Source organism: Canis aureus, chromosome 35 (genome assembly GCF_053574225.1).
Source record: "Canis aureus isolate CA01 chromosome 35, VMU_Caureus_v.1.0, whole genome shotgun sequence".
NCBI lineage: Eukaryota > Metazoa > Chordata > Mammalia > Carnivora > Canidae > Canis > Canis aureus.
Window position 1 is genome coordinate 29,919,441 of NC_135645.1, and position 13,440 is coordinate 29,932,880.

General features: G+C 44.1%; 1 protein-coding gene across 1 annotated transcript; it reads left to right on the top strand.

Annotated features, from left to right (window-relative positions):
- The first annotated feature begins 429 nt into the window (after positions 1 to 429).
- On the top strand, positions 430 to 12,382 carry LOC144305362 (uncharacterized). Its single transcript, XM_077884147.1, has 5 exons — positions 430 to 669; positions 7,673 to 7,695; positions 10,579 to 10,745; positions 11,147 to 12,139; positions 12,315 to 12,382. The coding sequence occupies exons 1-5, from the start codon at positions 430 to 432 to the stop codon at positions 12,320 to 12,322; spliced, it is 1,431 nt and encodes a 476-aa protein (XP_077740273.1). The 3' UTR covers positions 12,323 to 12,382.
- The last annotated feature ends 1,058 nt before the right edge of the window (positions 12,383 to 13,440 follow it).

A 13,440-nucleotide genomic window follows, 5' to 3' on the forward strand; every position in this document is an offset into this window, starting at 1 on the left:
TGCGCTCCAGCGTGTGCGGCTCCGGCCCCCTTCGCCTTCCTTCTCCCCTGAGCACCTCACACGCCCCCTCTCCCTCTCCTGCAGTCCTGCAGCCCCTCCTGCCTCCACGGCCTGGTTGCCACTCGATGTCCAAGCGCTGTTGCCTAAAGTGACCCAAGGTGACCTCGGCCTGTGTCCCACCTAAGCTTGCGCGGCGCAGGGTGGATAAAACAAACTGCAACTCTTGCAGACGGTGTTTGCGGACTCCAAGTACTACGGGCAGGCCACGCAGCTTGGAAGAAAGACCACGTGAGCAAGCCGCGTGTGTTAGCCGTGCACTGCGAGTGACTGAAACGACGTTTATGTTTGACGCATCCTGAGGCCCTGGCCCTCGGGAGTGTTTGGAAAAGAGCGTTGGTTTGTTTAATGGAAATTTCTCCGCCTGTTATGATGTCGCCGTCCCTGCCACCGTGTTTCTATTCCGCGGTGGTTGGTGAGCTGGGAAGAAGCAAGCTGCTGGAGTCCCCGCGGTGTGCGCGCCACGCGGGACAGGAGGCCAGGGCGGCCACGCGCAGCATCACACGCACGCCCGGCGTGTGCGGGGGGCCCGCCGGGGGAAAAGGAATGATTTCAAGTATCGGGGTTTCTCTCCTTGGTTCTTCCTCTTCACCTCGAGGGAAAGAAGCGGATGTAAAGACATCTGGAAAGCTTTCATAAAGGGAGATTTTACTTACCTACCTCTGGGTAGATAGTTTTAATTTCCAAACTCTGTAGCTGTAAGGGGAATTCATTTGCTCATCACCCTGTGGAGTGTCGAGGAGGGACAAAGGGCAAGACCTGTTACAAAGAACAGCCCAACGTGGCTAAATCTTCCACATGTTGAAATTGAAGATTTTTTTAAACTGGAGAACGCAAGGGTACCGAGGAGACTTGTTTATGCAGGCGTGGATATTAAACCTCGGCCCTTTGGTCCGGGCTGTAGTGTGAATTGGAGAACAACTTTGGTTTTTCCATCTGGATCTGTTTGTTGTGATCGATCATTGACATGACTTGAATACAAGGGAAAAACATGTTTTTTTTTTTTTTTTTTTTAAGACAACAACCAAAAAAGAATACTGAAGTGAGGTCAGCAGTTGAGACATGGGAGTTAGAGTCCCTCTTCTTTTTAGTGCTTCTCCTTTGTTGCATCTGAAGATTTTACTTTTGTGCTGACTCGGGAATTTGCGCTTGCTTTTGTGTGTTTTTTCTTTGATTGATGATCTCTAGCTCTTGTGTGTTTGCAACTGAATTACAGATTTATTTGTAGAGATTTATGTGCTGAGAACTTCTCAAAACACTGGTGTAAGAGCTGAAGAGCAGGAAGGGTGAGAAAAAATTTCTTTGATAAACAGACGAGATCGTCACTAAGCAGTTTCAAAGATAAAGAGGCTTTGGTTGTTGAGTTCCATTCCTTGCTCGTTGGCTCCTACTGTTCAGGGGACGAGTTGTTGACAATAACTTGAGGAAACTTGGAAAATGTATGCATGGGATTGAAGTGAGATAGGCTTTTAAAGAGATTTTACTTATTTACTGGAGACAGAGGGAGAGAGAGCACAAGCAGAGGGGAGGGGCCAAGGGAGAGGGAGAGGCTGACTTTCTGCTGAGCTGGGAGCCTGCCTTGGGGCTCGATCCCAGGACCTCAGGGTCAAGGACCCCAGGATCATGACTGGAGCTGAAGACAGATGCTTAACCGACTGAGCCACCAGGTGCCCCAGGAGGATAGATTTTAAAGCATATTTGAAGATGAGAGTTATTTAAGAAGAACACAGGCTGCATAAAAAGGTCTGAATATGAATTTCAATTTAGTGTAAATGACCTGGAAATCATAGTCTGTGGTAAACTGTTTTCTGAAAATATATATTTATCTGAAACTAATTCCCCAACTTCTGAGGCAAGTTAGGGTCATTCTCCCCAGATTTACTATAATTGGTTCTCTACTCACATGTAAATAATAACAGGGAGGCTCACAACTGCTACGCCTCAGAGCTGGAGTTTCTACAATGTTCTGGGTGTTCTGGAAAGGATATGGGGCGCCATGAACAAGTAGTTGTCTGCTTGGTCTACGTATTGTTGACCAAATTCCTTATTTTCTTTAGGAAAACTTTGTCTCTTTCTTCGTGTTTGTTAGTTTTCTTTAGTTACTGGGCTTTGGTTGTAGAGAAAGAGGGAAAACCTAAAGACGGATGATGACTCTGCCAGGACATCAACAGTTTAGAAGAAACCACATCATTTAGGAAAGTCCTGATGGGTTGACCTTAAGATTTCCTGAATTTACCGATTTAGTTTAAGTAAACTTCCCTATTCTAGAAATGATTTGCATACATTTATCTCACTTTCTAAATTTAAATTTTCAGTGGTATATACTTCATATAGTTCACAGTTTCTTTACTATTTACACGAACTACAGTGCATGATAGTCTATGTTTCTCATGGTGGGACAATTTCCACAAGGCCTGTAAATTGTCATTTATGACATTGGTATTTTTTTTTTCTAATATGAGGTTAGCAAGAACCATTTTTTAAAAAATTTAAATTCAATTAGGTAACATATAGTGTATTATTAGTTTCAGAGGTAGAGGTCGGTGATTGTTCAGTCTTCTATAAGACCCAGTGCTCATGACATCATGTGACCTCCTTAATGCCCATCACCTAGTTATCCCACCTCTCCTCCCCTCCAGTGACTCTGTTTCCTATGATTAAGAGTCTCTTACGGTTTGTCTCCTTCTCTGATTTTGTCTTGTTTTATGTTTCCCTCCCTTCCCTTATGATCCTCTGTTTTGTTTTTTAAATTCCACGAGTGACATCATATGATAATTATCTTTCTCTGATTGACGTATTTCCCTCAGCATGATACCCTCTAGTTCCATCCACATCATTGCAAATGGCAAGATTTCTTTTATTGATGGCTGAGTAATATTCATATATATATATGATATATATATACCATATATTCATTCATATATATATATGTGGTGTGTGTGTGTGTGTGTGTGTATATATATATACATACCCCATATCTTCTTTATCCATCTGTCGATGGACATCTGGGCTCTTTCCATAGTGTGGCTATTGTGGACATTGCTGCTTTAAACATTGGGGTGCGGGTGCCCCTTCAGATCATTACATCTGTATCTTTGGGGTAAATCCCCAGTAATGCAATTGCTGGGTCATAGGGTAGCTCTTCTGTCTTCAACCTTTTGAGGAACTTCCATACTGTTCTCTAGAGTGGCTGCACCAGCTTGTGTTCCCACCCACAGGGCACGAGAGTCCCCCTTTCTCTGTATCCTCGTCAACATCTGTCATTTCCTGACCTGTTAATTTTAGCCATTCTGACAGGTGCAAGGTGGGACCTCATGGTGGTTTTCATTTGTATCTCCCTGAGGCCGAGCGATGTTGAACATTTTTCCATGTGTCTCTTGGCCATGTGTAGGTCTTCTTTGGAGAAATGTCTGTTCATGTCTTCTGCTCACTTCTTGACTGGATTATTTGTTAGCAAAATCCATTTTTAAAAGAAGGTGGGAATACACAACAAGCATGTCTTTAGGCACTCATGCTTTGGGTAACTACTCCATCCTGCCACCTCGAAGGTAACTTAAAGACTTATCTAGCAGGGGTAGTAGAAAAGCCAAAAATAGAAATAGTTCTCTTTGAGAAGCAAAAAGAAAAAAAAAAAACTGTCCAACATAGAGAAGTTCTTGCAGCTTTCCCATGGGATCCCAATGAAAAGAAATGTAAGAAAGAGCACCTAGAAGAAAAAGAAAATACATACGGGACTTTTTAGTTGGCCTCTGAGGGTGGCTTTTGTTTCCAAATTCCTTACTTATAACAAGAATTATCTAAATTAATCTATGTTCAATATTGATGGTAGAGAAAAGGCCATTCACGTCTACTTTTATATGCATAGGACCATTTACTTACTTTTTTCCTCATCTTTCCTTAAACCTAAATATAATTTTGATTTTGATATGCAATTTTTTGTTTCATTATAAAAAAGAACACATAATATACATGAAATAAGTCGCTCTTCATTTTAACTTGTGCTGTTGGATGATTTTACATTTTTATTTATTTATTTATTTTTTAAAGATTTATTTATTTATTTGTTCATGATAGACAGAGAGAGAGAAGCAGAGACACAGGCAGAGGGAGAAGCAAGCTCCATGCCGGGAGCCCAATGCAGAACTCAATCCCGGGACTCCAGGATCGTGCCCTGAGCCACCCAGAGATCCCCTACATTTTTATTTAGTTAACATGTTAATGATATGTGTTTTAGTTTTTTATTACTAAGAAATTACAAATTACTTTTTAAACAATGTGCTCATAATTGTTGGCTAGGTTGTTTTGGGGTATGTCAAAATGCATCGAAAGAAGATTAGGAAATTGAAAAGAATATCTGTTATAAATCATTTACAACCAAATGCGAAGACTTTGAGAATATTGTCTCATAGAGACACACATGTGGTGACGATACCAGAGGTGACGTGGAATAACATACCTACTGATAAAGGAAAGAGTCCCCGTGATTCTAGATGGTCTGTTCTTTGTTAAATCGTTTCCTCCTTAGTTATAAATTCTGTAGATTATGTTCATTTAGTTTTTAGAGAGGACAGTAAGGCCTCATGTCTCAGCTAGAATGCCCATGTTTATGAAAGTCTGTCTCAGTACGTTTTGGAGAAGAGTGAACTCTTTTTTAAAGGGAGTCTCACCTGAGACCGTCCTCCCCGCAGCAGTCAGTTCCTGCGGCCGGGGGCAGTCTACATGAACAGATGTCTGTGCATCACTCCGTGTCCAGTCTTAGGCCCCTGTTATGATTTGATTCCATGCAGTGCTTTTTCACGGGGGACGAAGACTCTCCTCGGGCACTCACACGGTGATATACAGTGTCTTGCAGCTTGAATTTTCTAGCTACAGTCTTGACAGGACATTTCTCAAAGGATTTCAGCCTATGGCTTGCCTGTTCTTTTCCCTTAGCTGTCTCCTTTCTCTTGTGTCTGATGTGAATTCAGAGCCTTCATCTAGTTCCTTGTGCAGGAGCAAGAGGATGGCTGACAACAGCAGAATCTTAGGTCAGGGTCTTCCCAAAACCTTTATGAATGGGATGGAAGATGACAATTGCTCGTGGAATGACTGGATTTGGGAGCCAAATGAGAGTGACGTCATAACCAGGATGGCTTATCAAACACCAGTTTCAATGTTTTTTCATGTTTCCTTTGGCTTCTGGGAGATAGTGAGGTCTCCCTGCACTGTCCCCACGTCCCCCCTCCCCCCAAACTGTACCATAAGTTCTTCTTAGGCAGGGCCTGTGTCTTAACTATCTTTATTTTTCCAGGACTGAGCACAAGGCTTCACGTATAGTTGACACTAATTGTGTTTTTGAGCTCATCTGAATAGGGCTCAGTAAATACTAATATCCCAGAATGACTTACTGCAGAGTAATTTTTGTTGGAGAAATATTCAACACCAATGGACATACTTTTGTAGGCATACCCAAAAATATAATGAACCATTGTCTTTTTTTTCTTTATATATATAAAAAAAGGAGAATGCATATGATTTGTAAATCACTGGGACAATTTGGACCTCTTATCAAGGGAATAATTGTTCTGAGTCAAGAAAAATGCCTCTAATTTTCAGACAAAACTCAAAGAAACATTCTATGTCTTTCCATGAGGAGGGTATTTCCATTAGCTTGAAGACACCAATGCATATTTCTCATAATAAACATCTTTCCTATTTCTTCTACTTCATGTTAAGTTTAACACCACAGTGACCGCATTAGAAATTTAGTTTAAAATAACTGAATCTGGCTTTCAGAATTGGGAAGGAACCATTCATTGTTCATCTTGCGTGCATGATTGTGGTTTGCAGAATACTTTTTACTTTTAAGCAGAGTGAATACCAAAGTTGGTTAACAAGGGTGGTGACCTCAGTCACTCCTTTATATAATATGTGCATATATATTATACTAAATTACATGCTTGTTATGCTGTGACCAAAGATATGGTCTAACTTGTGACCACTGGGAGTCACTGTGTAGCTGCCACAGCAGACGAGGCTCCCACATGAGCCACACTAGTTTGCCGGACAGCCAGGGGGATAACACACTCATCTCTTTTCCCTGATCACTGGCATTTGTCCATTTGCCAACTGGTAGTCAGTCAGCGCCCACAGAGAGCTGGGTGCTGCATTAAATTAGTCAACACGGTGAGAACAAGCTGCCTGTGTGGCCGGCTCTGTCTCTCTACTCCTCCCAACGCCAAGCAAATCTCTTTAAATCTCCTTTATGATTTATCAGCTTTATTTATTATTGTTTATACATCTACTTATGAGATTTCATCTTTCCTACTAGAGACCCTGGAGAGGGAAGTCGACAGTTTCTTTTGTAATTGTTTATCATTAACTGATACGGAGTAGATCCCTATCACTCGTTTGTCAAGTGACTGGATGCTGGGCCAGTTATTTCCTCTTGTCCTTCTGATATTGCTGCTATTTCTTCTTCACTATGCGACCACCTAGTTTTTGTCACCTACTCTGCATCACTCCTTGTTCATTAGCCTCTAATGCTGTTACAGTAATGAAATGGCTATAGATGAATAATTTTCTTTCATGGTCAATTATTCTTCCTCCTTCATTCTGCTGTAACAGGTTAGAAGTCTTATTTATATCACATCAAAAATAAATCACATCAGTTATCAATGGCAGCATTAACCATCTCATTTTTGTAAGTGGAGACTAGAACTGAACAGTGTGTATGAGAAGTTGTATGGTGTTGGAAAATAGCATGAGTTACTGGAAAGAGCACTAACTTCACAAGAGGGAATTCTACATTTTAGTTTCCGATTTTTCACCAAAGAATAATTTTAATATAGAGAATTATACTAATTCTCACCATCTCCTTTTATCCATTTATAAAATCCACTTAGTTTCTATTAAATACCAAGTGGGGACCTCACGCTGGACTAGGTGTTGAGGGGGAGAAGAAAGGTGAATTAAGCAGATGCTAAAAGGATGACTATAGAGTTATGGGTGGACACTAGAAATAACATATGTAAAACAATTGAACTTTAAAGGAAACACATAAGAGCTCAATGAGTGGAAGAGACCATGGGAATTTTGATATGTGAGTAGTTTCATTTAGATCTGTCATAATTGGCTTCAGAAAATTGGATTTTGCCTTTGTTTTTTTTTTTAAGATCTTATTTATTTATTCATGATAGTCACAGAGAGAGAGAGAGAGGCAGAGACATAGGCAGAGGGAGAAGCAGGCTCCATGCAGGGAGCCCTATGTGGGATTCGATCCCGGGTCTCCAGGATCGCGCCCTGGGCCAAAGGCAGGCGCCAAACCGCTGCACCACCCAGGGATCCCTTGCCTTTGGTTTTGAAATATTGAGACATTCCATTCCCTGAAATGGAAAGCAGAGGATGTATTGGAGACAGTTGCTCACATATTTCTTGGCAAGGGAGGAAAATTTATGTCTGCAAAAGGGAACATGTATAGGGGCAAGTGGGGAAAACTATTAAAGAGGTAGTGAGTCCACTTTGTGAAGTACCTTGAATATATTTCTAATCATGCATTTTTAGGGCCATAATGGATCATACTTAGAATTGGGTCTTGAAGGGCTCTCCTCACTTTATATCCTACTCTTCTTGTTAGAACAACCTGGATGTTCTCTATAGGTATGACATCTAAAATTACCAAATCCAGTCACTTTCCTGACAGTGGTTATTATTAATGATATAAATCTAATTATTGTTGGAGGGTCTCGACTCACTTGCAGAAAACTTGGCACTTTGTCCAAAAACCTCTGACTTTGCTAATGGTTACTCTTGGGACTCATGAGGCCCAACGTCGATCCAATGTTGGGGCACCTGGTTGGTTACAAACAGAGCATAGAGCTCCACGTCACAATCCTGGATTTTCAGACTTCCCCTTGGCTTCCATTTTTAAAAACTATTCTGTAGGAAAACTTTTTTCCAGAAAAGGAGCCACAGATGCTGAGCTGGTGTGATAAAACACTGAGGCCCTTGAGGATAAATTAGAGGAAAGAAAAGTTGCTTCTTGAATGAATTAAATTAAATTTGCATCTTTAAATATTTTAATCATCAGGTAAATAGCAGCGTGTACTTAGAGTATTATTAGTAATACAATTCTATTCCTATTCTATTCACTCTTTTCTTACCTTTTCTCTTTCATGTTATGTTCAAGAACTGCCAATTCAGGGGAACAATCCTTTATTCCCATAATTGAGAACCAACCTTTATTCCCATAACTGAGTAAAGACTTCTGTTCCTGTTAATGCCAATAGATTTTCAGTCGCATTAAGGAAAATGGATCTTTGTTTTCATGATGTTGTAGAATGAGATGGCTGGAACCTCACAGGTAATAAAGACCAGACAAGCTGATTAAATGAAGAAAACTGTAGAGAAACAATTGATTTATGATAATGACTTTTTTTGTTTGTCCAAAAAAGTTTCCAAAATTAATTTTTCTCCATGGGAGCAATAGTGAAGGAATGTACAGAAAATATGCATGTGTCTTATTTCAAGCTATGAATTTTATTGTTTTATATTATTACCTCATATACACTGAACTCTCACTTACCTGTAAAGCACATTGTTAAAGCTACAAAAAAAAAAAAAAAAAGGAAAAAAGAAATACCACATTTTTAAACTAACAACTGGAAGAGGTAAATAGAGTATCTGTTACAGAAACATCTTACTTGACATTTGAAGGACTGGATAAGTTCTATGTCTACCCCAGGTTTGCATTATCATTAGGGAGAAAAGTCTCAACAGCTATATACCATTTGACTCAATAGATATATTTTTTAGAGATTTTATTTATTTATTCATGAGAGACACAGAGAGAGAGGCAGAGACACAGGCAGAGGGAGAAGTAGGCTCCCTGTGGGGAGCCCGATGCAGGACTTGATCCCGGATCCAGGGATCACGCCCTCAGCCAAAGGCAGATGCTCAACCCCTGAGCCATCCAGGCGTCCCTTAATAGATATTTCTATAGGCTTTAGTTGTGTCTCTATTTGTGGAAACAGATTAATATAAATAAATCTATTTTAGCAAATCAGTCCCTAATAATTTTGAAAACTGATTTTCAAAATTTAATTATCATGTAACTGTACCAAAATAGTTTCCTCATGAAGAAAAAATTGCAGAGATCTCTTTTTGGTAGTTAACATTTTTAATATTGCAAGCAGTCTTGCATATATAGAAATTCAACTTTATATTTTTTCATATCAAGGTCTCCTAAAGTCAGTCAAAAATCCAATTTCCTTCTAGTTGAGATTAATAAGTGAAAGACACAGTGGTAGCTTTTCTTCACAATGACACCAGGGTCATACTGGTGAGCTTGACTCAAACAGTGAGCTAGAAGGATGGGGGGGGGGGTTGGGGGGTTGGGGTGTGTGTGTGTGTGTGTGGGTTGGGTTTGCAGGTCATCCAAAACAATGAAATTAAACAGTCCAGTCAGTCATAATGTTGGATATTTTTAAATACACATTTTCAATTATTTACAGGAATTTTTTTAACTTTTATTTTATTTTGAATGGTATGGCGCTAAGGCTTTATAAATACAACCATAAAACACAAGATAAAATGAAAACTAAATAGAGAAATGAGATAAACCCATGAAAGTATTGAACTAAATTTTTACCCACGATGTGAGATATACCCAAAATATTTTAATTTCTGTTCCTTCAAAATCAGTTTTGAAATATAGATTATGATTTACATTTGTGTTATTCATATGCCTCTTCCCAATGCCCTTCTCTCACCCGGTCAAGTGGTAAATCTTCTTACATGAAAGGAAACGAATGAGCAAAACAGTGGTCAACGTAAACAGAGCTCATATATTATCTCAGAAGAAAACCGATGTTGTAAATAAATGGCCATTTATTGGCTAATATTCTTTACATAAATAGACAATGGTAATTTTCAGGTAGTATCTCTGCGAGCACAATGGAATTTTTTAAAAGACATTTTTCTATAGAGTAGTGAAATCCCAGAATGAGAATACCTTGGAAAAGGAAATGAGAAACAGGGGATTAGAAGGAACCTTGGATATCAGGTCATGACCAGTTTATCTCCCTCCACATAGAGATGGGAAAATCAAGCCCCAGAGAGAGATAAGCACAGGTGTTTTGACTTTTAGACATTCAAAAAAGATTTTATGTATTTATTCATGGGAGACACAGAGAGAGAGGCAGAGATACAGGCAGAGGGAGAAGCAGGCTCCATGCGGGGAGCCCCATGCGGGACTCGATCCCGGGACCCCGGCGTCACGACCTGAGCCGAAGGCAGACGCTCAACCGCTGAGTCACCCATTCTTTTAATTTTCTGAATTCCAGAAAACATTTTTAGCGTGCATCACAGTAGACGCAGAGCCCAGGCCCCTGCTGTTGGGTGGGGTCACCCCCCTGGCCACACGGGTCTAGAGCCCTGGCAAGGCGCCTCGTGACACACTCTGAAATAACAACGTCTTGGCTAGATTGTGTTAAATCGGATGTATCTTAAAAGGAATTCCACTTATTTCCTTTTACCCTCTAGTGTGGCTATTGGGAAACTCGGAATTGCCCCCGCGGCTCAGCGACGTCAGTGCAGGACGGAGGGCCCCGCGCAGCAGCCCGCAGCAGCTCACAGCACGGCGCCCCCCCCTCCCCCTTGGCGCTGCGGCCTGCAGGGGTCGAGCGGGGTCGGGTCAGGGCGGGGCCAAGGTCTGGCAGGATCAGGAGGGGTCAGGCGGTGTCAGGCGGGGTCAGGCGGGGCACCTGCTGCGCAGCCCCCGTCTCAGGTTTCGGGGGCACGGGCCTCGCTTCGTCTGGTTAGTTCACCGCGGGGGGTGGGGGGGTGCAGTGCTCGCGGCGGGCGAAGAATGCCTCCCCTCGTTTCCTTCACAGACTATTTAATGTAACTGGTAAGGGGCCTTGGATCCAGCTGCACCCTGACTCGACTAAGGGCAGCGAGCCCGTGTGGCTCCTCGCTCAGCCTGGAAGGAGCCAGAACCTTCTAGGCCCTGCCGCTGAGTTAGATTTGCCTCGTCCTCTTAAGGTAGGTGTGAGGGAAGCAGGATCATCCGACAATTCATAAACCCGTCCTGGTGACCTTCACCGTGTAGTACGGAGCGCACTGTGCGTGTGCCCACGCGCCCACACGCGCCCACACGCGCCCACACACTCCCACGCGCCCACGCGCCCACACACGTCCCCGCGCCCAAGCACACACCCCACACACGCGCACGCACCCGCACGTCCCCACGCGCCCACATGCACACGCGCCCACGTGCACCCGCGCGCCGTCTCGCAGGCAGTTAGCCGCGGGGCGGGGACCTGCGGACCGTGGGCGTCGGGCGAGCCGGCAGCAGAGCCTGCGGGCCCCGGGAGCGGAGCTCCGGACTCCCGTCTTCTGTCCCGGCTCCCGGAAGACCGCATCTCGTCCCGGGACCGCAGCGGCGCGGTGTGGCTACCGAGCGGCTCCGCCCCGCGCACGTTTTCACGTCGCCGTCGTGGTTATTCCGGGAGCCGCGCCGCCCGCACTTTGACGTCGTGGTGCCCGCGAGGGGCGAGGTGGCCGCGGGGTCCCTTCCGTGTGCTCCTTAACCAGATCCACGAAGCTGACCTGACTTCGGCTCTGCGCGGGAGAATGGAAGGGCTTCGTCCCACCGCGGGAGCCTCAGGCCCCGACGGCCCCGTGCCCCGGGCAGGGGAGGGCCGTGGGGAGGCGCGGGGCGGGAAGCCGCTGTCCCCGCGGCCGGGCTGCGCGGTGGCCGTCGCGGGGCGCCCGGGCTGCCCCCCGCCCCGTCTCAGTGCCCCCCCATCGGGCTGTGACGCTTCCTGCCTCCAGCCCCCCCACCCCCAGCTGGAAGGGGCGCTCTGTTCGCTGCGGGATCCCGACAGTGCGCGAGCATCCGCAGCCCCGCTCCACTCGGGGTCCCCCTCCGGCCAAGCTCAGGTCCTGCGTGGGGGAGAAGCGGGCCTGTTACCGGCGGCTACTGGACGGTCCACAGGCCACCGACCCGGGGCCCCCCAGGTCCCTGCCACCCGCGCGAGGACGAGCGCGCTGCTGGGGAGCGACGGCGGAGGTGCCAGCGCGGACCCGAAACCGGCCCAAGGTGCGCGCGCTACACGGAGGGGGGAGGCGGCAGCTGCAGCCCTGGGGTCAGTGCCTCTGTCCCCGACTTGCTATCGACGCCACAGACGCCTGTGGCCTCCTGTCGCTGGCAAGGCCCGTAAGTCCTGGTGCACTTAAGCGCTTCAGGTTTCTCATAAGCGCTTTCTTCAAAGCAGTGGCCTGATTCGCTCTGTGAGTTTTGTCAAATGCGTATCATATCAAAGGAGAAGTGTCTGCCAAAGCCTTTCTTCGGCCACAAAAAGGGGAGCTCTGTTTGAAGAAAGTCAAGTTACACTGACGGGCTCCCACTGGGAAGATGAAAGGAATGACTGGATTTCCTGTGACTCTGTTGTTGTTGTTTGTGTCGCTCAAATATTTTAATCAACATGAAAGGACTCGGTTGCCTGGTGAGAGCAGTGCAATTTGAGAAAGCCATTTAGAAACCGCCAAATAGATTTGCAGCTAATAAAGTTGTATTTGTCTGTGGTGTCAAAGACCAGATTTATGGGAGGTGATTAATAAAGGGCCCAAACGTCGGGCATAGGAAGATGCTCAGGAGATTATTTTTCAAATGGATTTCCCCACTGCAGGTTCTTAATACGCATTACGTACATTTAAAGAAACAACAAGAGAGCTTGTAAAGTCTGATTTTGGTCCAGTTACAATGTGGCCGGGAGACGATTAGGATATAGACTGTGCGAAGTCTGTATGTGTACATGGCCTAATGAACCAAGGAAAAGAATTTCAAATCGGAAAATTAGGAATATTGTACTAATGATCTGGTTTTCACAATATGAAAGGATTCATCTTAATTCATTACTGTGTAAAAAAAAAAAATTCATTACTGTGTATTGTTTTCCTGTTAAATTTCTGCACGGTGTGTATAGATGTGATACGGCCTCCATACAAGTTTGATTAGGGAATGAAGGACTGGGTAGTTCAAGCACGTGTATTTTCTCAGTTTGGAATCCTTAAAGATTCTGACCACTGTAGTCGTTCTTGTGCTCTAAAAGAGAAAAAAGAAAGAAAGAAAATATGCTATCAGTATTGTATTTATTATAATTTATAATTTCCCATGAGGAAAAGAACTACGTAGGATATTCTTAATTCCAACAAAGCAGGTTTCGGTTTCCTTACTGCCAGTGTTGGGGCGAGAAGGAAGCAGGACCTCATGGTCGCTCTGTCAAGAGCCTGGAATCTGCATTCCTTCGTGAGGAAAAAATGGGACCACGTTACTCCTCTGGGTTTCTTTGTGTTTGAGTCTCATCTTTTCAGGTTCTTATAGCTTATCTCGTTTTTGTC

Excerpts from the sequence above, each read along its gene's own strand:
- LOC144305362 (XM_077884147.1), top strand. The coding sequence starts at position 430 with ATGTCGCCGTCCCTGCCACCGTGTTTCTATTCCGCGGTGGTTGGTGAG. Across the intron at positions 670-7,672 it reads CTCGAGGGAAAGAAGCGGAT|AACAACCTGGATGTTCTCTA; the intron begins GTAAAGACATCT and ends TCTTCTTGTTAG. Across the intron at positions 7,696-10,578 it reads AACCTGGATGTTCTCTATAG|TGTGGCTATTGGGAAACTCG; the intron begins GTATGACATCTA and ends TTTACCCTCTAG.